A 25,659-nucleotide genomic window follows, 5' to 3' on the forward strand; every position below is an offset into this window, starting at 1 on the left:
AAATGCTGGTACTGGTTATGAGTCCCTTATAACTTATATATACATTATACATTGAAGTATATGGTAATACTCAGAGCAACCATCACAAGAACTGTAGAAAGACAAATACTCAAAACCACAATCAGTCAATCAAGATGGAATCCTAAAAGATGTTCAAGTACCCTACAGGAAGGGGAAAAAAGAAATAACAGGGATGACAACCAGAGGAAATAAATAGAAAATAAATGATAAAATGGCGGTCTTCAGTGCTGACATGATTACCTTAAATGTAAATGGACTAAACACACCCATCAAGAGAGCCCACAGTCCATGGGTTGGCATCAGGTAACAAAGGCAATGCACCTACCGTTTGGCTTTCTGGGGTCTGTTCCCTGCACATCTGGGGAAAGATGCTGCTCCCTCTGGGGGGCTCTGCCTGGAGACCCTCGACAGGCTCTCCCCTCAGGGTCCTGGGCTGCGTCGCTGCTGGGAGGCTGCTTGCTGGGGGCCCGGCTCTGCCTGCGGGGCTCAGCCTGGGTGTCGGGCAGACAGGGAAGGGCTTGGGGTCTGCAGGACTCTGGGCTCAGCCTTCCCTTCTGCTGTTCTGCCTCCCTTCGTTTGTTTTCTTCCTCTCGCTTCCTGGAAGCAAAGCCGATGAGGCAGAGGAAAACATTAACAGAGCGTTACCCATTCAAACGTTCCCGAGCTTTCCGAGGGGCTACCACAGCACAGGAAGGGCTTGGCAATGCACAGTTTCCACAGCGTCACAATTTTTGGTCTTTTCCCCAGAGCTTATAGCTCAGAAGATGACGGAGCTGAAAAGAATGTTATAGATCAGACTTTGCCCAGCTGGGGCACACGTGATGGAAAACTGTGTGTTTGTGAGACAGGACACAATCCTACGGTGTGTGCGCTCAAGCTTGTGTGGGAGCCCTGCAACTACATGCCTTTTCCTCCTGTTCCAGAAAGCACATCAGAATGCGACTGAGCATGCCAGCCACACGGACAACCTTTAATCTTCCCTAGATATTAAAAAAGACCACTGGCAAGCCTCATGATTATATGAAACAGTTACAAAACACCTCACAACAGATGATAACACGCCTGTGAGTCGCAACACGGCTCATGAGGCCAACCCACTCATTTTGCAGATGAGGTCTAGAAGACAGGATGATTTTCAAAAGGTCATACACAAGTCCTAGTGGTGAGGCTGTGGAGGGCAACCGACTAGAAGGGGGCTGGCCAGGAGAGGCCAGGCCGAGGAATGAGTGGCAGTGTGAGGAGGAGGATGTGTCTGAGGCGGCCGAGGTCCAGAAAGGGGCAAGTTGCTTGAGGACAACGGGGCTGAGTTCAGGACGAGATCTGTTTGACCAATAGCATTACTTGCTAGGGATTGCCAAGGGACAGGAAAGGGGGGAAGAGAAAGAACATTTACTGAGCTTCTCCTGTGCTGGGCACCGCAGGCCACAGAGTACACCCCTCCCTGGAGGAAACTAGATTTCAGAGGAGACAGCCGGGAGAAAAGGACCTAACAAATGATAGGAGGAATGTTACACTAGTGAGCTGGCAGAGAGGGGGGAGTGATTGATTTTGTCCGGAGGAGTCCAGAAGCTCCCAGCTGCTGATTCTCAAAGATGTGGAGACGTTTGCCAGGCAGGTGCGGTGGGAATGAGGACTTCAGTGCAGGGAGCAGTTTGGGCAAAGGTGCAGGGCGGGGGAACATGGGGGCTGTTTTGCCTCTTCTCATCTTCGAACAGTGCTTGCTATACACAGCAGGCGCCCCACGCATACGTGCGGTTCCCACAACCCAGTTACTGCGCAAGAAGAGAATCAGGTGGCCACATGAAGGTTCGGGTTAAAGTAGAATGATTAGGGCCGTAGTGGAGACAAGCTCACACTGGGAAGGATAAGAACTTATCTAGTCCTGCCCCTGCAAATAACTTCAAAATGATATTGAGCCAGTCACTTTCCTGTTGGAGACTCAGTTTCCCCAGGTCTAACACTTGTATGATAGTTTATAACCTGGAATTGATTTAGGGGTCTGTTTGGAAGCCAGATGTCTTTATAAAATCTGGGGTATCTTTTGTAATGAGATAGGTTTCTTCTATCGTAATAGCTGGTATCAGAGTCCCTCTTGGGGGAGAGGGACCTTGTTTAGAAAAATATTTTAATCAGCTTGGGAACAGAATGGAAGGCGGGTAGCAGGTGAGACTTGCAGGCCTCGCTGGCGATTGGCTCTAAGGCTCTGGGGGAGGGCTGTTCCTGACAAAAGGAGAATGTGCTTGAAGCTCCTGACAGGGAGGGAGGAGATAGAAGAACCAGAGAGAGAGAAAGGAGGGGGAAGGAGAAGAGGGTGAAGGGCTGGGTATTGTGGACAGCGAGGGCCTGGCCAAAGAGAACCCTCCACGGGGAGCTGATGGGAAGCACTTTAGCTCTGCGCTCCTCACGCTTTAACGAACAGAGTCTCCTGAGATCTCGCGAAAATCTAGATTCTGATTTAGCAAGCCTGGGGTGGGGCTCAAGATTCTGCATTTCTAGCAAGCACCCAGGTGACAGGTGTTGCTGGGCCTCTGAACCACACCTTGAGTAGCAAGGCTTAAGACAACAGAAAAGTTTCATATGGGCTGTTTTTTTGTTTTAGAGAGACTGGGTGCAGGGAGGGAGGGGTGCAGAGGGAGAAGGAGAGAGAGAATCTTAAGCAGGCTCCAACCCCAAACGAGGGGCTAGATCTCAAAACCCCAAGACCATGACCTGAGCCGAAATTGAGTTGGATGCTTAACCGACTGAGCCACCCAAGCCCCTCATACGACCGTTAACTCTCATGATGGGATATGAAATACGATGCTCCTCAATGACGCCGACTTTTGGAAAGGTCTACCAGGCTCCCACGTGCTTGTTTATAAGCAACCTGACAAGCTGCAGAGCGAAGATACCAGACACTGAAGCAAGAAACAAGCGTGAGACAGAGACCCTAAGCCTCCAAGAAGTCACAGGATTCAGATTTCCACTGGCTGTGCGATTTGAGGCACTGTTTATTTAGATGTCAAGGGACAGAGAAGACCCAGATGACAGATACCTGGCTTACACTTTGATATAAAGCCTTGTCCACTTAACGTCCCCTTCTGAAGGTTTTTTGTCCCGTGGGGAAGCTCCTGATCTGGGCCCAAGCTTGCTTATCTCTTCATTTCCCACTAAGTCCCAATGCCAGCCAGATGGGTTGTGCTAACTCCTGGAGAGCTCTGATGTTTTCATCTGACTCTGGTTTTGTTACATGCTTCGCCGAGGCTGACACCTGAGCGTGCAGCACTGCAGTCGGCAGGCCAGCCGGACAGCCTGTCATCATCAGTGCCTGAGAGTCACATGAGGCTAGCAGGTGCCGTTTCAGCGGGAGCTGTCTGGGAGAAGGCTGCTTTTCAGAAGAAGGTGGAAGCATCTGGGTGGCTGAAGTGCCACTAATTGATGGAACAGCCTTGCTCCTGGCAGGCAGGGGGACGGCTGCTCTTTTTACGAGCACCGATGAAGAGAACTGCTCTAACAGAATATTGGTCCTTTAGGCAGACACACACGTGCGGCTGTCTGGCTTGGCATCTACGTGGGTCTCACTGCTGTTAAGCAGGGCTCAGAGGTGATAAACTAGACTTTGTTATTCGAGTGGTCATTTCTCTTTCTTTAGGGAACCCAAACAGCTTTCCTTTTCAATCCCAAGAAGCTGCTTACAATCAGGTCCTGGGCAAACCCTGTTGCTGCAGACCTTTCTGGGCCTCGAACGGAGGCAGCCACAGGACAAACAGGGCATCCGGCCTTACAGAGTGATCAGGGTGTCCACAGAGCAAGGGGGCTCCGTCTTCCGAAGACATTTTTGGATGGGAAGGTTTGCAGGAAGGGTTTTTGGTTTTTTTCATTTTGGTAGAACTCAGTAAAGCAGATTTGGAAGGAAGAATGTAATTATCAGAATATATCATTAGACCCTCAGTTTGTGCATAGAAATAGATTAATCTTTAAACAAACTAATGCATTTAAAAAAATCTTCCAGGTGGCCCATGGCCCACAACTGTGCAGTTCTCTAGAGCTGTGGCTCTTAATGTGCAAGTAGTGATCGTTGTGGAAAAGCGGGTGGGATCAGAACCGGGACTACGCATAACCTGCATCCTATCTACATATTGCTGCCTTGAAACAAAAGCAACAGAAGCAACACATGCCACACACACACACACACACACACACACACACACACACACACACAGAGGCTACATCCCGAGAGCAGAACACGAGCCTATGTGTATGTGTCCCTGGGGAATAAGGTCCAGCTCCTCTGCTCGTGGTCTGAGTTAGGAGGAATCTCACTTTTATTTGGTAGATAAGGAAACTGAGGCGGATAGATAGGTGACTTAGAGATGGTAAAATACAGACAGCTGAGCTAGACCTCAGCTCTTCACCCTTCCCTCAGTGACAGTGTTGTTTTGTTAAAATTTCACTTAGTCTTTTTCTATCATTTAAAAAAATGACTTGGGTCACGGTGTCTGGTTGGCTCGGTCAGTTAAGTGTCTGACTCTTGATTTCAGCTCGGGTCATGATCTCAGGGTGGTGAGATGGAGCCCCGCACAGGGCTCCGTGCTGGGTATGCAGCTTGCTTGAGATTCTCTCTCTTCCTCTGCCCCTTCCCCACCCCCACCTCCACTTCTCAAAAAAAAAAAAAAAAAAAAAAAAAGAATGAATTGGGTCATATGAAGAAACTGCTAATATCACATCAGAGGAGCCATTAACAGCATTTCGAACTAGCTTTGGATGTAGCTTTTAGTTCTAAACTCTCAGACGCAGTAATTGTCCTGAAATTTAAGTGTTTTTTCCTCCAACTAATTTATTACAGAATGTCGAAGATCTAGTAATCTTCATGGGGGTTATGTTATAAACTTGACCTATTTTCGACAAGTTTGGAAACAAATACCAGAGAAAGAACCAATGCTATTCTAGTTTATATGAAAAATTAAAGAGAAAAAAAGTCCTGTCTATGCACAGCAAATAACATTTTAGCAGGAAATTTACTAACATGGCAGAATCTTAATGCATAAAATAGTCCTGCCTTGTCCTCTCTTTTTTCCTATTATCTTATGGGAAATTGACCAGATAACAGTTTTCAATGGGCTGCCAATTAGTCTGGTTTGTACTGCCTTTTCTGGAGCAATGTTTGCAGCTCCGCAGAGGCTCACAGTATAAAAAAGCGAGAAAGTCAACTGAAGATGATGAGATCCTTGACAATGTCTGTTTCAGGTCCTGTGCATCACAGAGCAAAGAGTCTCCAAACTGTGGGCTGAGGAACCGGGTGTGTCACCCTGGGGAGAAAAGATGTAAGGGCCACATTGCTCCTGCAGATCTCCGAAGGGCCACTGGGAGGCAGCAACATGGCCTGGAGTCCCCCCAAACCAGACCTGAATCCCGTGGATGGGGATTTCTACAAATGAGCAGCCTAGATGACAACCGCAGAAATGGGCCAAGAAGAAACTCAGTGATGGGGGCGCTTGGGGGGCTCAGTCTTTAAGAGTCTGCCTTTGGCTTGGGTCATGAACCCCCGCATCGGGCTCCCTGCTCAGCAGGAAGCCTGCTTCTCCCTCTCCCACTCCCCCTGCTCGTGTTCCCTCTCTCGCTGTCTCTCTCTCTGTCAAATAAATGGATAAAATCTTTAAAAAAAAGAAAGAAAGAAAGAAAGAAAGAAAGAAAGAAAGAAAGAAAGAAAGAAAGAAAGAAAGAAAGAAAGGCAGTGATCAAAAGATTACTCGGGGACACCTGGGTGGCTCAGTTGGTTAGGCGTCTGGCTTTGGCTCTGGTCATGATCCCAGGATCCTGGGATTGAGTCCCGTGTCCGGCTCCCTGCTCAGCAGGGAGTCTGCTCTTCCCTTTGCCCCTCCCCACTGCTCGTGCTCTCTCTCTCTCTCTCTCATACAAAAATAAATAAAATCTTAAAAAAAAAAAAAAAGGTTGCTTGATGGGCAGAGAGTCAGACCAAGGGCCATAACTTAAATGACTCGAACGTCTGATGTCTTCAGCATCTCAGGACTGGGGTGTGTTCGTTTGCACAATGTTCACAGACCCACCTCTGGGCCTGGACAGTGTGAGTCCTGGAAGGCGATGCTGTTTTCTACTCTCCAATGTGGCTTCCACAGAGAGTTGTATTTGCCCAGTTGCAACAAGAAAAAATTGTCAGAGACTGCAAAAAGCAGCAGGCTCTTCCCCTTTGCAGTGGAGCATTCCAGCCGCCATTGCTATGCAGGCAGGACCTCAGAGACGTTCGAAAGATGGGATTAAAATGGCTCTCACAGAAAGGGGACGTCTACTTACCAGGTCCTGTTGTACCAATTCAATGGGGGCTTCGCCCTAATGACATTCTTGTGTATAGTCTTGGTGTAGGCTTGGAACCAACTAATATTCTTACTTTTCTCAAAAAGTTTGGAGGAACATGGTGTGCTCTGCCATGTTAGTTAACTTGGAGAGTAATAGGAGGATCTTCTACTAAACTGTGTTGCGGAATGGATGATGGGGGCTTGACACCACTCTTTCAACAATTCCTGGAAACGATACTGGAACAACTGAACAAGCGCTGGGGTGAGAGAAGACCTGAGTAAGGGCCCGGTTCTGGTTACACTAACGTGTAGAAGTAAAAGAAAGTAAAAAATTTTTAAAAAGAAGCAGGGCTGTTCCATGCTGGCCTATCAAGCTGGGCGCTAGCAGCTGGAGACAGCCTCCAGCCTAAGTGTGGCTGGTTGGAACCCTGGCTTAGGGCAGGGCTGAGAATCACAGACCGTCTTTCTCCTTTACTGGCTGTGGTTTCAGGAACGTTAACCTCTGTGAAACCCCATCTGCGAAATGAGATTAAGGATAGCTGCCCTGTCTACCTTACCGAATGATTGGGTGGATTGAATGAACTAACACATAAGAACTTTGTAAGCTATAAAGCACTATATAAATATAATTGATCACTATTACTTTTATATAAAGCTCTTAAGATAAAGCTTCCCTGTGACAGGATCTGGTTAGAAGTGAAGAAATTAGTGTTTGGCATGAGTATGGTGCAGTCTGAGAGCTGAAGGGCTGGCCTGATGATATTTTCAGAAATGCTCATTGATGAAACCACACAACTCCCTTTTCTGTGAGAGCCATTTTATTATTTTTTTAAAGATTTTATTTATTTATTTGAGAGAGACAGTGAGCAAGAGAGAGCATAAGCTGGGGGAGGGGCAGAGGGAGAGGGAGGAGCAGACTCCCCGATGAAGGGAGCCTGCCATGGGACTCGATCCCAGGACCCTGAGATCATGACCTGAGCCGAAGGCAGGTGCTTCACCGACTGAGCCACCCAGGCGCCCTGTGAGAGCCATTTTAATCCCATCTCTCCGACCTGTCGTAGGTCCCGCATTCACGTACACACTGCACTGGAATGGGAAAAAGCCTGTTTATTTCTGCAGTGTCTGACAGAATTTTCTTCTTCTCAAAACTGGGCATGTACCACTTCTGCGGAAGCCACGTATCGGGGGCTCATGTTGGAGTAAATGTAGTGGTGAACCCCTTTGCTCTTATGCTTCTTTTAAAAATCAGAATAAAGAACTATCATAAACCTGTCAAATGGTAATTTGCTCATGATAAATATGGAGGGAGCCAGTAAGCCAAATGCACAAATCTAGAAGCACCAGTGTGTGTTATGAGGATAAATGGAACATCAGTGTATTTCCTGCCTGAGTGAGGCAAACAAATTAAGGTGATATACTTTCAGAGATTCACAGAATTGAAGGGGACCGAAGAGAGTATGTGGCCCAAGCCTCCCACTTGGCTGAGGGGGAAACTAAGGTCTAGAATGAAAAATGACTCGTGTTAAGGTTTCAGACTCCCTGTAGGGGCAGTGATTGAACATTTATGATTAAATGCGTATTAAACATCAGGTATTTTAAGACACTGGAGATATGGAGACACACAGTATAATCCCTGATCCCAAGGGATTGACAATCTAGTGGGGAGTCAGACCCATTCACTCCCACAGATCGTTCTGCATGTGATGGGTTCTAGATGTGACAGGGGCTAGCACAGAGGTATCTACACAGAGCTGTGGGGGATGTGGGAGGCAGTCACTACAGTGGAAGAAAAAAAAAAACACCTAGAAAGAATGTCAAAATGAGAAAGGGAAGTGAGAGGTTGTTTGAGGCAGAGGCAAGAGCACGAGGAAGGACATGCAACCCAGCTCTCACAGAATCTTTGACTCAGAAGAGATCTCAAAGACTAGTTCTTTATATAATTTTAAAAATTCCTTGTATATTATCCTGGAGAGATGATAATTCCATTTTGGCTGGAACATTTCCAGTGAGAGGAAACTGATTACCTCAGAAGACAGAAAAGTTTCCGCTCTAACCTTTTCAGTTGGTATTGCTCTGTACGTAGGGGGCTGTGAGAGTCTGTCTCTTCACTGTCGCTGAATAACAGGCTGAGGACTATCTGGGCTCTGACTTCCTCTTGAAGGAATAAGAAAATGTCATGTGTCTTAGAACCTTTGACTTACAGAATGTTAGAGCTGGGCGGGTGGGGGAGCTCAGATATCATTTAGTCAAATGGTTTTTAAAAATCTCTTTGTGACTCATGGACCTTCTTTGAGATTGTGATAAAAAATACATAGATCTTCACTACCCAAAATGTACATATGCTCATGATATACAAACCACTGCATTTAGTTTCGGGGTATTCATGGAGCCCCAAAGACCATCCTGGATTAAGAAATCTTTTCATTTTATTAATGGGAAACTGAGGCTTGGAGAAGTGGGATGGCATGGAGTAGAATCATGGGAGTGATTCCCCATGGGTTGGACTGCAGTATGAGCAGAAGAGTCAGGCCCCTGGGTCAACCCTGCAGAAACCCAATGACAAACTGAAGGCGTGCAGGGAAACGGGCTGCAACTGCATCTATTGTGAAGAGAAAAGGAGACTTGGGGTAGGAGTGGGGGGTGCCCACTCTAATGATCTGAAAGTTGGTTTATGGGAAAGGGTTTAGACTTTTCTCTTTTGCTTCAAGGGGTATCTCAAGACCAAAAGGCAGAAAAGAACTTCTGCCAGATAGAACTGTCCATGACTGGAATGTGCTGCTTGAATTCTTTGTCACTCGACTTTTTGAGGACACAGAACAACCTCCTTAGAAGGGACTGTGGTAACACAAGAGTTTGAACTGGGTGACCCAAACTGGACTTGATTATGTACCTCTGGGAGACCCATGCAATCTCATACCGTAGCTGGGAAGCAGCTCAGGTCTTCCAGAGAGCATGGAAGTTCTGGAAAGTGAAATGGGAGGAAGTGAGGCAAACTCAGGATGGCTGAGCCCTCAGGTATGAGGGTGGGGGAGGGAGGTAGTCATGCAAAGGAATGGGCCTTGGAGATAAAAGTGGAAGCAGAATGGTGAAGGGTCTTATTGTAGCACCATGGATGAGATTCAAGAGTGATGATGGCACACTGCGGCGGGACGGAAGATGGAGGCAAGAGCATAGTTCAAGAGAAATTCACTGAATCAATGGCGGCAGCAGCTGCAGGGAAATAAGGAGGTGAGAAGAGAGACTGGCCGTGGTGGTGAGCTGCAGGTTTCACGGAGAGTCTGAAGTGACAGAGACAACAGGACACACCAATGGAAAGTGTTGGCAAGTCACAAAACGACAGCGAAGTGGAAATGCCCGGTAGGGAACTGATGATGTGGAATCAGAGTTCTAGGAGGTCAGGATGTGAGGCCGGCTGATGGACTGTCCACAGAGATGAAGTCACTCAAGTTTCAATAGGAGACACCTTTCCAGTGGAAGAGAGTGGAACATGAGGAGACGTCTAAGGAGCAAGTCTGCAGAGCTGACCTCAGCGAGGACGTGGTGTGATTAAGAAGATGTGAGAAGGAAGAGGCAGAAGACAGCTGAGATTCAAGAGTGAAATAGAAACCTGGCGAAAAAGCAGCTTCCGGGGAGGAGAGGGAGCAACATAAATACAGTCTTGTCTCGCGTGCATTCCGCCGTGTGCTGTGGCAGGTCGATGACAGCCGTTCGCTTTGGCAACAACACAGGCGGTGCAGCATGAGCTATAAAGTGCTTTCAAGTGGATTATAGCTATTTCTTAAATGGTATTTTCTAAAAAAACATGCCTTGGAAAATATGACTAAAACTTCGCTCTCTCTCAATTTCTCTATCAGTAAATTAGAAGTCATTTTAAGTTTAATAAGTTCCCTTCACATCGTTGCTTTAAGGAAGGTGGCCTGTGCCATGCTAACGTGCCCCACCGGGAAAGCTATGCCCCGGTGACAGGACGTGCCTGGGTCGCCTTGGCCAGGGAGGCGGCAGCAGCAAGGACTGAAGTTAACATTCGGATTTTTGTTCCTTAAAGCAAAAACCAAAGCCAAAATTAAACCCTGACTCAGACCTTAAGAAATAACTTTTGAGAAATAAAATTAAAACAAATGAAATCAGTTTCTTTTCCATTTAAATATTTCCCTTGGAGCTCTGTGCCACAAGGACTGTAGGAGGTGATGGTTAGACTGTAAGAAATTTGTTTACTTCCAATAATGACACCTAATAAAGAAAAGACTGGCTGAGGAAAAGGAAAGGAGATTGTAAGTTTCCAGTTTGGGCCATTTCAGACATGATCACAGGAAGCACAGCTCCCATGTCAAAGGGGTTTTAAAAATGAGCTTCAGAAACGAAGCACTAAGAACAGGGAGGAGTGACACCAACCAGGATCACAACTAACGGGGTTGGACTAGACGGCTCCCGAATCCCCTCGCCCTCTCAAGCCCTCGCGGCTGGCAGTCACAGAAAGTCTAGTTAGGAAAAAAAATATATCAGAAGACACTCTTCAAGCATGCCCCCATGTGAAAGCCCTCGCTCTGTATAGGAGATCTTCTGACGAAGGGACTCCTGGTTCCTGGCTCCACACTGACTCGGAAGAGCCCGTCAGAGCTCTCGGCCTGGGCTTGTGGCCTCCGGGCAGCACCGCAGGCGAAGGAGAGCAGGGAGATCCTTAACAGCGAAGATTCGGTGGTTTCAGCACACCCGGAGAGTGCCTACGAATCAGCTGGTCTAACCTGTCATGTCTCACAGACGGAAACACCGAGGCCCAGAGAGAGAAATGCTGTGTTCAACCACAGACCCTCTCTTCTGCCGGAGAGGGAGTCTGGGGACCCCAGGGCCCCCTCTCTGCAATAACACAGTGGAATGTATGTGGACAAATGGGCTCCTTTTAGGGGGGACATACAAAGTCAGTCACATGGCCTTTGTAGAGGCAACCTCACATTCAGGCAGGCAGGACTTCAAATTCTGAAAACCGATTCTCACACGTTAAAACTGGAGTTTATGAAAACATCAGAGGGAGAAACAACATTCCAACCCTTGTAGAGAATATTTAACTTGCAACTCGGGATAATGTGCCACGTGTATTACCCACTTAGAGCTGTCACTCTCGTGCAGGGAACTTTTATAAGGCTTGAAAAAGAGGCATGTAAAGGAGCCTTAGGTTAAACTGGATTCTTTCGCGAAAGTGAAGAGAAGAGAGCCTCCTAAGAGAACAGTGCAAAATCAGATGTCCTAGGATGCCCCTAACTGCGGTAGCTTCACTCACAGACACGGAGGTCTTCCTGTCGGTCTCATCTACCCAACGCTGCCATGATGGTTAGCATCCCAGTTCACAGTGGTATTTAACGTTTCACTAAAATGGTTATCCTGCTTTGATTATTATTTTAAATTATTATTTATTACACGTATGCTTCCCCCTGGTGGGCAAGATATGGAAGGATTCAAGATCTGGAAACTTTCAAGGTACAGCCAGGAAGCTCTGGTCAAGAATCTTCCTGTTGTCTTTCCCGTCAGAGGCTGTGGCATCTACACCTACCGATGCAACATTCTCCTGCTATTTAAAGTACCCAACAGGAGTTCTCATGAATTCTCCCAGGAGCCACTGCTCTTCCTCTTCCCCTAAGCAGCCTGAGGTGATCTCTGAAAATGATTCGCTCTTCACTGGACCCAGAAAACCCTGCAAAATCACGCAAATCAAGAGGTTCAAATCGTCGTGTTCACTTTAAGAACACGCGAGAAACTGCCCAGGCCATCAGGGGTATGCATATCTGAAAAGCCACCAAGTTCTGGGAGGATGTCACTTTGCAGAAGCAATGTGTGCCGTTCCGTCATGACAACAGTGAAGCTGGTAGGTGTGCCTGGGCCAAACACTGGGGCTGGACACAGGGTCGGTGGCCGAAGAAGAGTGCTGAATTTTTCTCGCACATGCTTAAAAATGCAGACAGTAATGCTGAACTTAAGGGTTTAGGTGCAGATTCTCTGGTCCTGAAGCACACCCATGTGAACAAAGCCCCCAGAACTTACAGGGCTCGTGGTCGGATTAACCCACACACGCGCGCTCCCTGCCACATTGAGACGATCCTTACCGAAAAAGAGCACATTGTTCCTAAACGAGAAGAGGAGGTTGCCCAGAAGAAAAAGATAGAAACTGAAGAAACAAAAACTTATGGCCCGGGAGTCAATTCTACATAGAATAAATGCAAATAAAAGTAAGTAAGTAAATAAATAAATAAATAAAATACCCAACAAAGGTATCCAAGAAGCAAAACCAAAGCATAATCTAAAAATCAATCATTTATGGTAAAGTAATCACAGTGTATATATAAGAGGCACAAATGACTATTTTACACATTCTGTATCATTATCCAAACAAGTGTGAGGTCCTTGAAGCAACCACTTTGCTTTCAGTCACCATTTTTTCCAAAGGCTCCAGCCAAGAGTTTTGTATGCACCGTAAGAATTCAGCCCAGGTTTCTTGAATGAGTGACATTAGTTGGTACAGATTTGTGGAGGAATAGGTGGGGAGGGCAAGTTATTTACATAAGCTGTTGCTTTAATCAAATCAAAACCAGCGCTTCTAGTGCAGTAGGCTAGATACTGGAGTCGGCTTCCTGTGGAAGGGCAGGAGAGGTAGGAGGGGAGCAGCTCCGTCCTCGCAGCTTCCTGTAGGTACCCTCCCGCCCCCACTCCTTGCCAGGGTGGCTGTGGCGGCGGTATGTCCCTGCGTGGGCACATCAGGGGCCAACGTGCAGGCACCGCCACCGAGCAGAGATGAGGCCTTCGTCCTTCCCTGCAGCCACAGTGCTCTGCAGGCCCGGTGGACAGAAGGGGGGAGGTGACACGGGTCCAGGCAACAGTGTTATTTTAGATCCTCTCCTAACTCCCCCTCCTGGCTGCTCCCCACCCACCCCCTTCCACCCTGATTCCTGGAGGTGAAAGAACAGTCTCCACAGTTCAGACTTACTTGGCAGCGGCATCTTTCCTCAACTGTTCATGCTTCATGAGGAGATTTTTCCGGTCTCGGAAGGCTTTCCTGACCTTGTAGCCTTTGTAGACCGCCTGGATTTTGAAGGCGGCGATGTCCTGAATGGCTGCGATGGACAGGGCGCCGTGCTCCAGCATGAACTGGATCACTTCATGGCGCTCGCCCAGCAGAGCGTAGTCAAGGGGCGTGTACCTGGAGCAGGAAGGGACTTTGTAAGTGCTGGAATGTAATTCGGGGTACAGTGAAGCTGGCAATTTATGCAGCAGAAGGAAGTCGCATGGTGGGATGGGGACTGTTCCTCAAGTAAGGCTATGGTCTGTACCCCGGGGCTGTTGCTTTTTTCTCTGAGGGGACAAAACACAAGGGTGGAGCTGGGTAGGGGCTTTGTGGTGTTGACTGTGATGATTCCTGAGTCTTGCTTGCTGGCTCACAAACAGGGGGCTATGGAACACGTGATCCCTTTTCTTCTTCCCCATGTGCCAGACGATACCCCACTCTGATCTGAAAAAGTACTGTGAGATTCATAAGTTTAAGCCCAGGATTACTGAGAGTTAATGCTTACGAAGTAAAAAATACATCTCCAGATGGAGAGATTTAGTCTATGATGGGGACGGCCCTTTAAATCAGAAAGCGTGATTATTAAGTAGTGTTGGGACAACTGCATAGCGATCTGGAAAAAAAAAAGATTCTTATATCACCTTTTATACCAAAATGAACTCTGGATGAACCAAAGACTTCAGCAGAGAAAAAGAAACCATGAAAGTACTAGAAAAAAACATGGAAGATGTTTTACAAGTTGGGATGGGAAGGTCTCTTCTAATAAAAATGATAAAAAACTCAAACCATAAGAGAAGAATGATAAATCCAACTATATAAAAATAACAGAATTTTGCAGGGCAAAAAACACCAAAAACAAAGATAAAAGATAGTCCCCAGAACAGGAAATACTAATGGCTCCTAAATATACAGAAATATGTTCCACCTCACTCATTTAAGAGAAATACAAATTAAGATGAACAAAGAGAGTACTTTAATGACCAGATTAATGAAGATCAGAAAGTTTAATAACACACTGTGCTGGCAAGGATGTGGACAGACAGGCTCTCTGTATGCTACTTGAATCTTCAGAGAGAACAATTTAGCAAGATCTATCAAAATTATTCATGCATCTGCCCTTCAACATGTCCCTTGCAGGCATATATCCCAGACCTGCTCTCACGTGTGAGATGCTTTCTGCACAAGGGTATTCACAGAAGCGTAGTTTGAAATAATGGAAGAGTGGAGACGACCTTAGTATCCATCAATACAGCACCGCTTACATCGAGTGCAGGCCATTCGCAGGATGCGGTCTTCCGTGTGATGCAGCCAGAGCTGTGCTGTGGCATATGAATAAATAAGGAACAATGTCCAGGGTATCTCGTTACATGAAGAAAAAGAAAAAAAAAGTGAAGAAAGGAGCAGGACTGGGGCACCTAGGTGGCTTAGTCGGTTAAGTGTCTGACTCTTGATTTCAGCTCAGGTCATGATCTCACAGCTGTGAGGCAGAGCCTGGTGTCGGGCTTCATGCTCAGTGTAGAGTCTGCTTAAGACTCTCTCTCTCCCAGAAAACCCAAAAGACTCCACCCCAAAACTGCTAGAACTCATACAGGAATTCAGTAAAGTGGCAGGATATAAAATCAGTGCACAGAAATCAGCTGCATTTCTAAACACCAGCAACAAGATAGAAGAAAGAGAAATTAAGGAGTTGATCCCATTTACAATTGCACCCCAAACCATAAGATACCTAGGAATAAATCTAACCAAAGAGACAAAGAATCTATACTCAGAAAAGTATAGAATACTCACGAAAGAGACTGAGGAAGACACAAAGAAATGGAAAAATGTTCCATGCTCATGGATTGGAAGAACAAATATTTTGAAAATGTCTATGCTACCTAGAGCAATCTACATATTTAATGCAATCCCTATGAAGCAGAAAAGCAGGAAAGAATATCCAATAGAAAAAAGACAGTCTTTTCAACAAGTGGTGTTGGGAATATTGGACAGCCACATGCAGAAGAATGAAACTGGACCAGCTCCCTACATCATACACAAAAATAGACTCAAAATGGATGAAAGACCTAACTGTGAGACAGGAATCCATCAAAATCCTTGAGGAGAACACAGGCAGCAACCTCTTCGACCTCAGCCGCAGCAACTTCTTCCTAGACACATCGCCAAAGGCAAGGGAAACAAGGGCAAAAATGAACTACTGGGACTTCATCAAGATAAAAAGCTTTTGCACAGCAAAGGAAAACAGTCGACAAAACCAAAAGACAACGAACAGAATGGGAGAAGATATTTGCAAATGACATATCAGATAAAGGGCTAGTACCCAAAATCAATAAAGAACTTACCAACCTCAACACCCAAGGAAGAAATAATCCAATCAAGAAATGGCAGAAGACATGAACAGACATACGAAAAAGTGCTCAACATCACTCGGCATCAGGGAAATACAAATCAAAACCACAATGAGATACCCCCTCACACCAGTCAGAATGGCTAAAATTAATAAGTCAGGAAATGACTGATGTTGGTGAGGATAAGGAGAAAGGGGAACCCTCCTACACCATTGGTGGGAATGCAAGCTGGTGCAGCCACTCTGGAAAACAGTGTGGATGTTCCTCAAAAAGTTGAAAATAGAGCTACCGTACGACCCAGGAATTGCACCACTGGGTATTTACCCCAAAGATACAAATGTAGTGATCTGAAGGGGCACCTGCACCCCAATGTTTTTAGCAGCGATGTCCACAATAGCCAAACTATGGAAAGAGCTCAGATGTCCATCAACAGAAGAATGAATAAAGAAGACATGGTATACATATACGATGGAATATTATGCAGCCATCAAAAAATGAAATCTTGCCCTTTGCAACGATGTAGATAGAATTAGCGGGTGTTATGCTAAGTGAAATAAGTCAATCAGAGAAAGACAATTATCATATGATCTCACTGATATGCATAATTTGAGAAACAAGGCAGAGGATCATAGGGGAAGAGAGGAAAAAATGAAGCAAGAAGAAACCAGAGAGGGAGACAAACCATAAGAGACTCTTAATCTCAGGAAACAAACTGAGGGTTGCTGGAGTGGAGGGGGTAGGAGGGATGGGGTGGCTGGGTGATGGACATTGAGGAGGGTATGTGCTGTGGGGAACACTGTGTATTGTGTAAGACTGATGAATCACAGACCTGTACCCCTGAAACAAATAATACATTGTATGTTAATTTAAAAAAAAAGATTCTCCCTCTCCCTCTGCCCCTCCCCCCAGGTCTCTCCCACTCTCTAAATTAAATAAATCTTAAAAAAAACCCAGAGCAGTATTATGGCATGCTCCATTTGTATGAAAAACAACACACCCATGTATGGTTATCTATGTAAAATATATCCCTAGAAGTTTACCAAGAAACTCATGACAGTAACATCCCTGGGGAGGATGCTGGTTGTCTCAGAGGCAGGGGTGGGAGGGACACTTAGTTTTCATGCCTTTTAAATTTTGTCCACTGTGCATACCTTTTTGACAAATACATTATTTGGAAAAGATGAGCTGTATTATCAGATGGTTTTATATATATATATATTTTTTTTAAGATTTTATTTATTTATTTGACAGAGAGAGACAGCCAGCGAGAGAGGGAACACAAGCAGGGGGAGTGGGAGAGGAAGAAGCAGGCTCTTAGCAGAGGAGCCTGATGTAGGGCTCGATCCCAGAACGCGGGGATCGCACCCTGAGCCGAAGGCAGACGCTTAATGACTGCGCCACCCAGGCGCCCCCAGATGGTTTTATATTTTAATCTCACCTGGCTACTTTCTAGATGCATAATTTTAGGCAAATTCCTTTCTTACAATATATCTTTTCTATTTTTGGAAATATAAAATAATCGGATAAATATATAGAAGAACATAATGGTCATCTGTATTCCCACCTTTAGAATTAACCAATATTATTATCTCAGCAGGTATTATTTTTTAAAATGATTACTTTGCAATAATGACACATATTTAAAGAATTCAAACAGTGCGAAAAATAGAAAAATTGAAGTGAAAAAAACCAACCCAATTCCACCTTCCAACAGCGGTAACGCTGTCACTTCTTAACCAACTTACCTTTCCTCGTTGCAGACTTGGCAAAAGGAGGAAAGGAAATAATAAATACAAAGAAGATAACACTGTGCCTGGCATAAGAGAAGCAATTAGTAAATGTCAGCTGCTGTCGTTCTGATGATAGGACACCCTTGCAGCAGGGCTGGTGACACCACGGTCGCACATCATCGATATCATTTCCATAGGACCCAAACGAGCAGTTATGACCGCCGAGTGGCTGCCAGCGCCCTGATTCCTGTCTGGGTGGCTGTTACTAATCCAACGCAATCAGAGGTGTTAGGAAGAAATAATCAGCTGATTTATGAGGTGGAAACACTGATGATTATACGGATGTATGATTAGACGCAGAAAATCATCCAGTGATTATAGAAATTTTCTCTTTTCGAAACTCACCTGACAGTCATAGTCAGGCAAAAGGAGATTTTTCAATAGAAGCAAGGGGTGATTTGGTCACTTCTAGAAGGAAACTGAATTCAGAAAGAAGTCCCAAATGCTAAAATTAAGAAACTCTCATTTAAGGACATCTTGATTTGCTGCTACTGTCCAGGGACCAGAAGGCCATAAAGTAGAGGTGCCTGCATAAACTTTAGAACATTATTTATAAGTAGATGGCATCCTGTAAATTCAGAAGAACTTAACAAATTTTCACTATATATTCTATTTAAAATTTTATTATTATTATTTAAAATTTTAACTCTAGTGTAGTTAACGTACAGTGCTACGTTCGTTTCAGGTGAATGGTGATACAGCGATCCAGAGTAATCACTGTGCATTCTAAAATGCCTTTCAGGACTGTACTCTCCCCACTAGAAAAAACTACCAGAGTCACAGAACTCCACGACATTAGAGCTAAACGGAATTTTAGATAAGGTTATCTAGTTTACCACCTTCATTCCATAAATGAGTAAACAGATCCAGAAAGATTAAGCAACTTGCGGAAGGTTATGTAACTAGTTCCCTGCAGAACCCAGACCTGAGCTAAGACCGTACGACTCCCTGTTCAGTCATCCTCCCACAGCACATCTATCAGTTCTTGAATATAAATCTCCTACAGAATGAAACTGCTTCTCCAATCAACACACAAATAACATATGCATTTAGTAAGCTTGATTATCTTTTCTACAATTACGAATACGGAGCTTCTTTCACACAGCGTACAAGCACGATTATCAAAATCTGGTTTATGCAAGTCAGGGCTGAGCTCTGCCTTTACTAGATCTCTCAGGGCTTGTGGATGGAAAATTGCATTTCAAATATTTTAAATATCTTTATCATGGAAAAATTGTATTTTTATTAAGAGAAACTTCAAGCATAAACAAAAGTAGAAAGAATATCATAATAACCATTTATATGCTCATTACCCAAATTTAACAAGTAGCAACATTTCTGCCACATTTGCTTTCTTTAGCCCCTTCCTTATATTTTTGCTGAACTGTTTTAAAGCAAATCCTAGAACTCCTCTATCATTTCATCTCCCTGCATTTCAGTATTCATTAATAAATAATATGGACATAAGCACGTCATTACAGTATTAGCAAAATTAACAGGACTTCCTCAGCAAAATCTAGTACCCATTCCAAACACAAATTTCCCTGATTTTCTCAAAAATGTCTTTTTTATAATTGGTTTGTTCAAATTAGGATTCCCCGTCAATTTTTGATTCAGGGAAACACAGTCCAAATATCTAGAAAGATCTTAAGACTGAAGTCTATGCCTTAGTGTGCAGGCACTGACCGTATTGTAATCATTACCACTGAATCTTTCTTCACCCCAAATTCAATTTAGAAACATTCAAGTGCTGTGAATGTTCCCATCGATGTCCAAGTGTGGCTGTCAGATAGTTATTGACTGAAAGCCAGAAGTAGTTGGCAAAAATTATGTCTATACGGTGCAGAGCAAGTGGCTGGTGTCAATGCATGAGAAGTAAAAATTAGCACTACATTGATGGTAACCAGTCAAGAAACAATGTAGATAAAGACAAGACACAAGATACGATTGGACTTGCCACGCAGGAATGGTCTGATGGGGTGAGTGGAATGCCTAAACTGCAATGTCAATACACATAACAGGCAGTGCCGGGTTCTGACACTTGCACATCAAGGTGCACTGCTGATGAAACATTAGAGGAGACCGGGACGTCGCCACTGTCCATCTTCATCCACAAATTGGCAAGTACAGTTAGGAGGATTTTTCCTGTGGTCTTTTGGTCTGTAATTAACATACGTTTACTCTAGGAGGCAGTAAGCACCTTCATTCATACTCTTCCTTAGGCCTACAATTCAAGCCTTACCATAAAAATGGGAATTGAATTACAAAAATAAATGTTTTTTATTGTTTCCTAAGAAAACAGCAGTCAGGCAGTAAATACTGCTACACAATAAATCCTTCATAATGGAGATAAATCACCACTAATTCTTAATCTTTCAGTTTTGTTTTTTTTTTTAAGTGTTTCAAAGAGAGAAATCTTCTCTCTCACATAGCTGCTTTAATGTCAAAACCTCAGTGCTGAGGATTCTGCTTGGCGTTCCAGCTTCCTTGAATGTCCAAACCCCTAAATCTTAAAGTCTTTTTGGTTTTATAGTTGTCACCTGACAATAGAGAGAGTGAATTCTTTACATAGCCCCTCTCAAAGTGAGACATACTGGTCTGATGTATCTAATTCTGTCTGTACGCAAAGAATTCCAGGAGTGTCTAATGCAGGTGTGTAGCAGGGATGCCTGAGAGCACCAAGCTGACAGAGCAAGCTCTGTTCTCACTGACCATCTACTTCCTGAAAAGCACTGTGAGCAACACAGAGATGACAATGATCTTCAGGAGTTCTCCGCTAATATGGAGACAGTTTGCATAAAATTAGAATATAAAGTGAAATGTACCAAGTGCTATGCAAAATCACAGCGTAGGGGAGAACATCGTTTGGAACACGCGCCTCTGGGATCAGAACAATCTTCTTAGGTGAGACTGCATTTGGATGGAGGAAGGACATGATTAACGTTACATCAGAAATATGGTTTAGGGAGGTTACTTTGGAAGCAGATGAACCGAATGAAGGAAAGTTCGAAAGGGAGGAAAACAGCGAGGAGGCATTGCAACAGTCCCGGGAACGAGTCAAAGAGGGCAAGATTTAGATGATGGTGCTGGTAATGAAGAGGATGACAGCGGGAACCAAGGAGAGATACCGAGTCTGAAGGACAGGTTTAGAACTCACCGGCCCCCAGGTGACTAACAAAGCCTTGGTGGTAGGTCAGAGAGCCCAAGGAGATGGGCTTGAGAGAAAAAGACCCAGTCCCTGAAGAGTGTTCATATTTAAAAAATAAAAAATGGAAAAGGAGTCAAAATAAATGGAGAAGGAGCAGACATGACTGGCAGAGAATCAGGAAAATACACTGTCACAGAGCTTAGAGAAGATACAGTCTCAGTAAAGTAAAGAAGAGGGGTCAACAGAACCAGGTGATGCAGACAGGCCAGTGAGAGTAGACAGAGGGACCAATGTAGTATTTATCAGTGAATCTGTCAGTGCCCATTCAATACGGTTTCAGCGTCAGTGTCAGGATGGAAGCCAGACTGTGAAAGCATGACCTGTAAGCAAGAGGAAATGGGGCAGTGCAGACACTCCAAGAGAAGGAGGGCTTCATAGGCAGAGAAGACAAACCTCAGAAAATAACAGGTGGAGGACATCATTAATGGGGAGAGGTTCTGAAAGAAGTGGGAGAGATACAGAGGGTTCACCCCAGAAAGGATGAGTGGGTTTCCTGAGGCAGGTGGCCTACAGAAAGTTCCTCCTTCTCCACAAGGTCTTCCATCTCCTGAAAGAACTGGTGGCGGCTATGGGCAGGGGTGGGGGGCGTGGGGGGGCATGGTGTCATAGGGGGAGCCACTGCAGTTACAACATCCACGAACGATGACAACCAAGGCACAGACCTGGCTGGGTGGGGCTCAGGTGTGGAAGTCTCATCACAAATTTGGTTGTCACCTACAGATGATCAGAATCTCCATTGATCCAAGACTGCCAAGAATCTCACCTGCTTAGATTTCACACTGTGCCTGGTCCTTTTTATGGGGCCTGGGCCCTTGGGCATAACTCCAGCCTAGTTCTGTGAATCCTGTATTATTCAGTCATCTCACTTCTCCTTATTTTTTCATTCCACATGGTGGCACCTCAGTCCACTACCTGATAATATCCTGTTCATCAAGAGAAATGTCTTGAACATAGGACCCGTTCCTAGGTCTGGTCCATCAGGACTCCCCTGACGTTATGCCAGCCACAAGCAACGAGAGCATGTTTCCTCATCCGTAGTCTGTGAGCTTGCCAGAGGTAAATCTAAAGTTCTGAATAACTTTATAATCCCATGATCCTAAATCAACACTACATGGAACTTTTGCTCTCTTCTTCTGGTTTAGGATTTCTTAGGGTAGCATTTCCTTATGAGTATACTTAGCACTTCTGAACTAGTATCTCGACTTGAGGCTTTTTAACAGAGCAGAAAGGAAGTGAGTTGAACAACAATACATTCTTTTTATCAACAGCTTACCTTTCTTCATTGTTTTCCATCTGATTAGGGAAAGCAGCAAAGTCTAGTAGTAATTTAATGGCGTCAAGGTATCCGTTGTTACAGGACCAGTGCAAAGCTGTTCTTCCCTATAAGCACAAACAAAAATCAGGTGTATCTGGAACAGGTACTTTTGGACACACAGTTATTGATGCTAACTCAAAAATACACACATTTCTCCCAAATTGCTTAATTACAAAAGGGGAAAATATTAAATATACAGTGCAGAAAATGGATGGTATCTTAACTAAGTGATCCAAATTGATATCATGTTAAGAGGCACCATGTGTTTCCAGAGGTGATACCCTGAGAAGGATTCAATATCACTTGTATAATATTCCAAACAAAAATGTAAAGCTTAAATCTAATTATGAGGAATCATAAGGCAAACTCAAAATGAGTGAGATTCTACAAAATAAATGGCTGGTATTTTTTTAAAAATTCAATATCATGAAAGATAAAGAAGGCAGGAAGCATTGTTAGAGATACAAGAGGGATATTTCATAGTTTGAAAGGAGTCAAAGAGGAAGATACCACAATCCTTTATCTGTATGCATCTAATAACACAGCTTTTAAATATACAGAACAAAAAATGACAAAATTAAAAGGGATATAGTCAAATCCATAATCAGCGAGAGATTTTTAACCCACCTTTTATAATAGTTCATAGAACAAATAAATAAAAGGACAGTAAAGATATGGAAGACCTGAAATATACAGTAAGACAATTTGACCTAAGTGATACATATAAACCATTGCATCCAACAATGACACAATTAGTATTCTTTTCAAGTGTACATAGAACATTTACCAAAATGAATCATATGCTGGACCACAAAGAAAGCCTCAAAGGACTTTGAATAATTAAAAGAATTCTGAAATAAAAGAAAAGAATTCTGTTATTCTGACTGTTTTCAGACCACAGTAAAGTTTGCGCCAGAAATCAGTGTGGTAGCTAGAATAAATGCCTGCCTTTGCAAAGATGTCTACATCCTGATCTCTGGAATCTGTGATGCTGTTATGTTACTGGAAAGGGGAAATTAAGGTTGTAGATGGAATTAAGGTTGCTAATCAGCTGACTTTGAGATGTGGAGATTATCCTGGGTTATCTGAATAGGCCCAATGTAATCACACGGGTCCTTAAGTGAAGGAGGGAGGCAGGAGGGCGAGTGTCAGAGGGATGCAGTGTGAGAGAGACTCAGCCAGGCACTGCTAGCTCTGAGACGGTGGAATGGGACCGCAAGCCAAGGAATGAGGGCAGCATTGAGAAGCTGGAAAAATGAAAGAAACAGATTCTCCCCTTGAGCCTCCAAAAGGAATGTAGTCTTGCCAACACCTTGATTTTTAGTCCAGTGAGACCCATTTTGGACTTTTAACATCCAGAAGAGTAAGATAATAAATTTGTGTTGTTCTAAGCCACTAAGTTTGCAGTAATTTATTATAGCAGCAAGAGAAAACCAAAATAATCATTTGCCAATGATAATGAGCAAATGCCCAACTGCCTGGAAATTAAGCAATACACTTCTAAGTAATCTATGGATCAAATAACAAATTGGAATAGAAACTAGAAAATATTTGAGCTGAATTACAGTGATGGTGCAACTTACCTAAACTTTTAGGATAAAGTTAAAGCAGTGCTTAGAATAAGAAGCACGCTTAAAAATACATATACTGGAAATGAATATTGAAAATAAATCAATGACTTAAACTTTTATTAAAAGAATATTTTAAAAAATAGTAAATCAAACCTGAGGAAAGTAGATGGCAGGACATAATAAAGAGTAAACACCAATGAAATAGTAAACAACTTAAAATATAGAAAATCAATAAAGCAGTACGTCCTTCGAAAATATGAATAAGATGAAAAATGTTTTTAAAAAGAAAAGAGACAACACATGCTACCAATATATGAAATCACTATAGGTCCTACAGTCATAAAGAAGATGAGAGATTATATGACCAACTTTATGCAAATACATACGATATGTTAATAAAATGGATAAACTTCTCAAAAAATGCAACTTACCAAAGCTGAAAAGAAAATAATTAGAAATCTGAATGGTCTTGTAATTATAAATGACACTGAATCAGTTATTAACACCTTTTACACAAAGAATGCCACTAGACCAGACGGCTTCACCAGGGAATTCTTCTGAACATTTAAGAGAGAAGTAATATCACTATTACACAAATTCTTTAGGAGAATAAGGGGAACTACTTCCTGACTCTTTTTAATTCACCATGTTGATAGCAAAGAGGTGAAGAATCATGTGGTTATGTTGAAAGATGCAGAAATAGTATCTGACAAAAATGAAACAGCTAATTATGAATAAAAAAAACCTAATTCTTAGCAACTAGAAATATAAGGGAACCTTTAGCAAATATATTCAATGGTGAAATATTTCAAGCTTTCCCCTTGAGAAACCAGAATGAATTAAGGATGCCAACTACCACCAACTCTATTCGACATTCTATTGGAGGTATGAGTTAGTCCAATAAGGCATACTATTCACAAAGGATATGCTGTTTATGCAGATAATCCAAAACAGTACACATGAAAACTAACAACTGGAAAGTAGCTTGGTATACTCCTTCTGTAGGAAACTGGCAACTTGTAAAAACAATGTAAAAGGTACTACAGATTACAAAAGATTCATTTCCAATAACATAGGTACAAGGACCATATTTTACATATTTTTCACTGTGTTACTTTTACATTTAGGAACAATCTTGATAAATATTTATTGAATGAATTAATAGAAAATATATTTTCTGGCTTGGAAAACATAATATGCTAGTATTTTTGAAGACTTAATGTAATTAAAGTAGCAAAAAAATCAATACTGGCTAAACTGAGAGAAGTCAATATGATACTGCATAGCCGAGGAAGTGGAGATTAACCCACATGATTTAGAAATCAGTTCAACAGGGACGCCCGGGTGGCTCAGTCAGTTGACCGACTGACTCTTGATTTCGGCTCAGGTCATGATCTCAGGGTTGTGAGATGGAGTCTCGCGTCAGGCTCCGCGCTCAGCGGGACTCTGCTTGGGATTCTCTCTCTCCTTTCGCTCTGTCCCTCTACCCACTTGCGCGCTCTCTCTCTCTCAAATAAATAAATTAAATCTTCAAAAATAATCAGTTCAACAGTACACACAGAGCCCAATCACATTCATATGTCAATAATAATAATACTCTCACGTAGGGTAAATTATTGTAAGGAAACAATAAAAAAAAAGTTAAATGCACAAAAGTGATTAATGAAACATGATCTATAATAACAAAAAAGGACCCAGCAATAGGAATATTACTTCATTCTAAAATTGGGGTTACAGGCATAGTTTGGACCCTGACTCCCTACAACAACCCTGCCACTGTTGTCATCTTAGGGTAGTTGGGTAAGCTCCGTGAGCTTCAATTTTCTCACCTGTGAATGGGAATAACTTTACAGAGTTGCTGTGAGAACTGAATGAGTTATTAGACATAAAGCTCCTAGAACTCTGGAATACTCAGCAGCTACAATTATGCAGATTATACACCAAATGAGAAAATACTGGTGATGATTTTAAGCAAACAAAACAAAATGTGGTTTGTGAAATATCATATATCTACATGTATACACACACATATACATGTGCCCTGTATATATATTTCATGAAAGTT

General features: G+C 43.5%; 1 protein-coding gene across 10 annotated transcripts in view; it reads right to left on the reverse strand.

Annotated features, from left to right (window-relative positions):
* The window catches only part of INVS (inversin), a 153,473-nt gene that overhangs the window by 33,484 nt on the left and 94,330 nt on the right, over positions 1–25,659 (reverse strand). For all 10 annotated transcript variants that reach the window (XM_087869520.1, XM_045780338.2, XM_087869522.1 and 7 more), the window contains 3 exons: positions 21,982–22,088; positions 13,288–13,500; positions 347–618 (listed from right to left, as the gene is read on the reverse strand). In XM_087869520.1, coding sequence (XP_087725646.1) covers positions 347–618; positions 13,288–13,500; positions 21,982–22,088 — 592 coding nt within the window. The remainder of the gene's footprint in view (positions 1–346; positions 619–13,287; positions 13,501–21,981; positions 22,089–25,659) is intronic.

Source organism: Ursus americanus, chromosome 18, assembly GCF_024610735.1.
Source record: "Ursus americanus isolate L20-20 chromosome 18, mUrsAme1.1.p, whole genome shotgun sequence".
In the NCBI taxonomy this organism is placed as follows: domain Eukaryota; kingdom Metazoa; phylum Chordata; class Mammalia; order Carnivora; family Ursidae; genus Ursus; species Ursus americanus.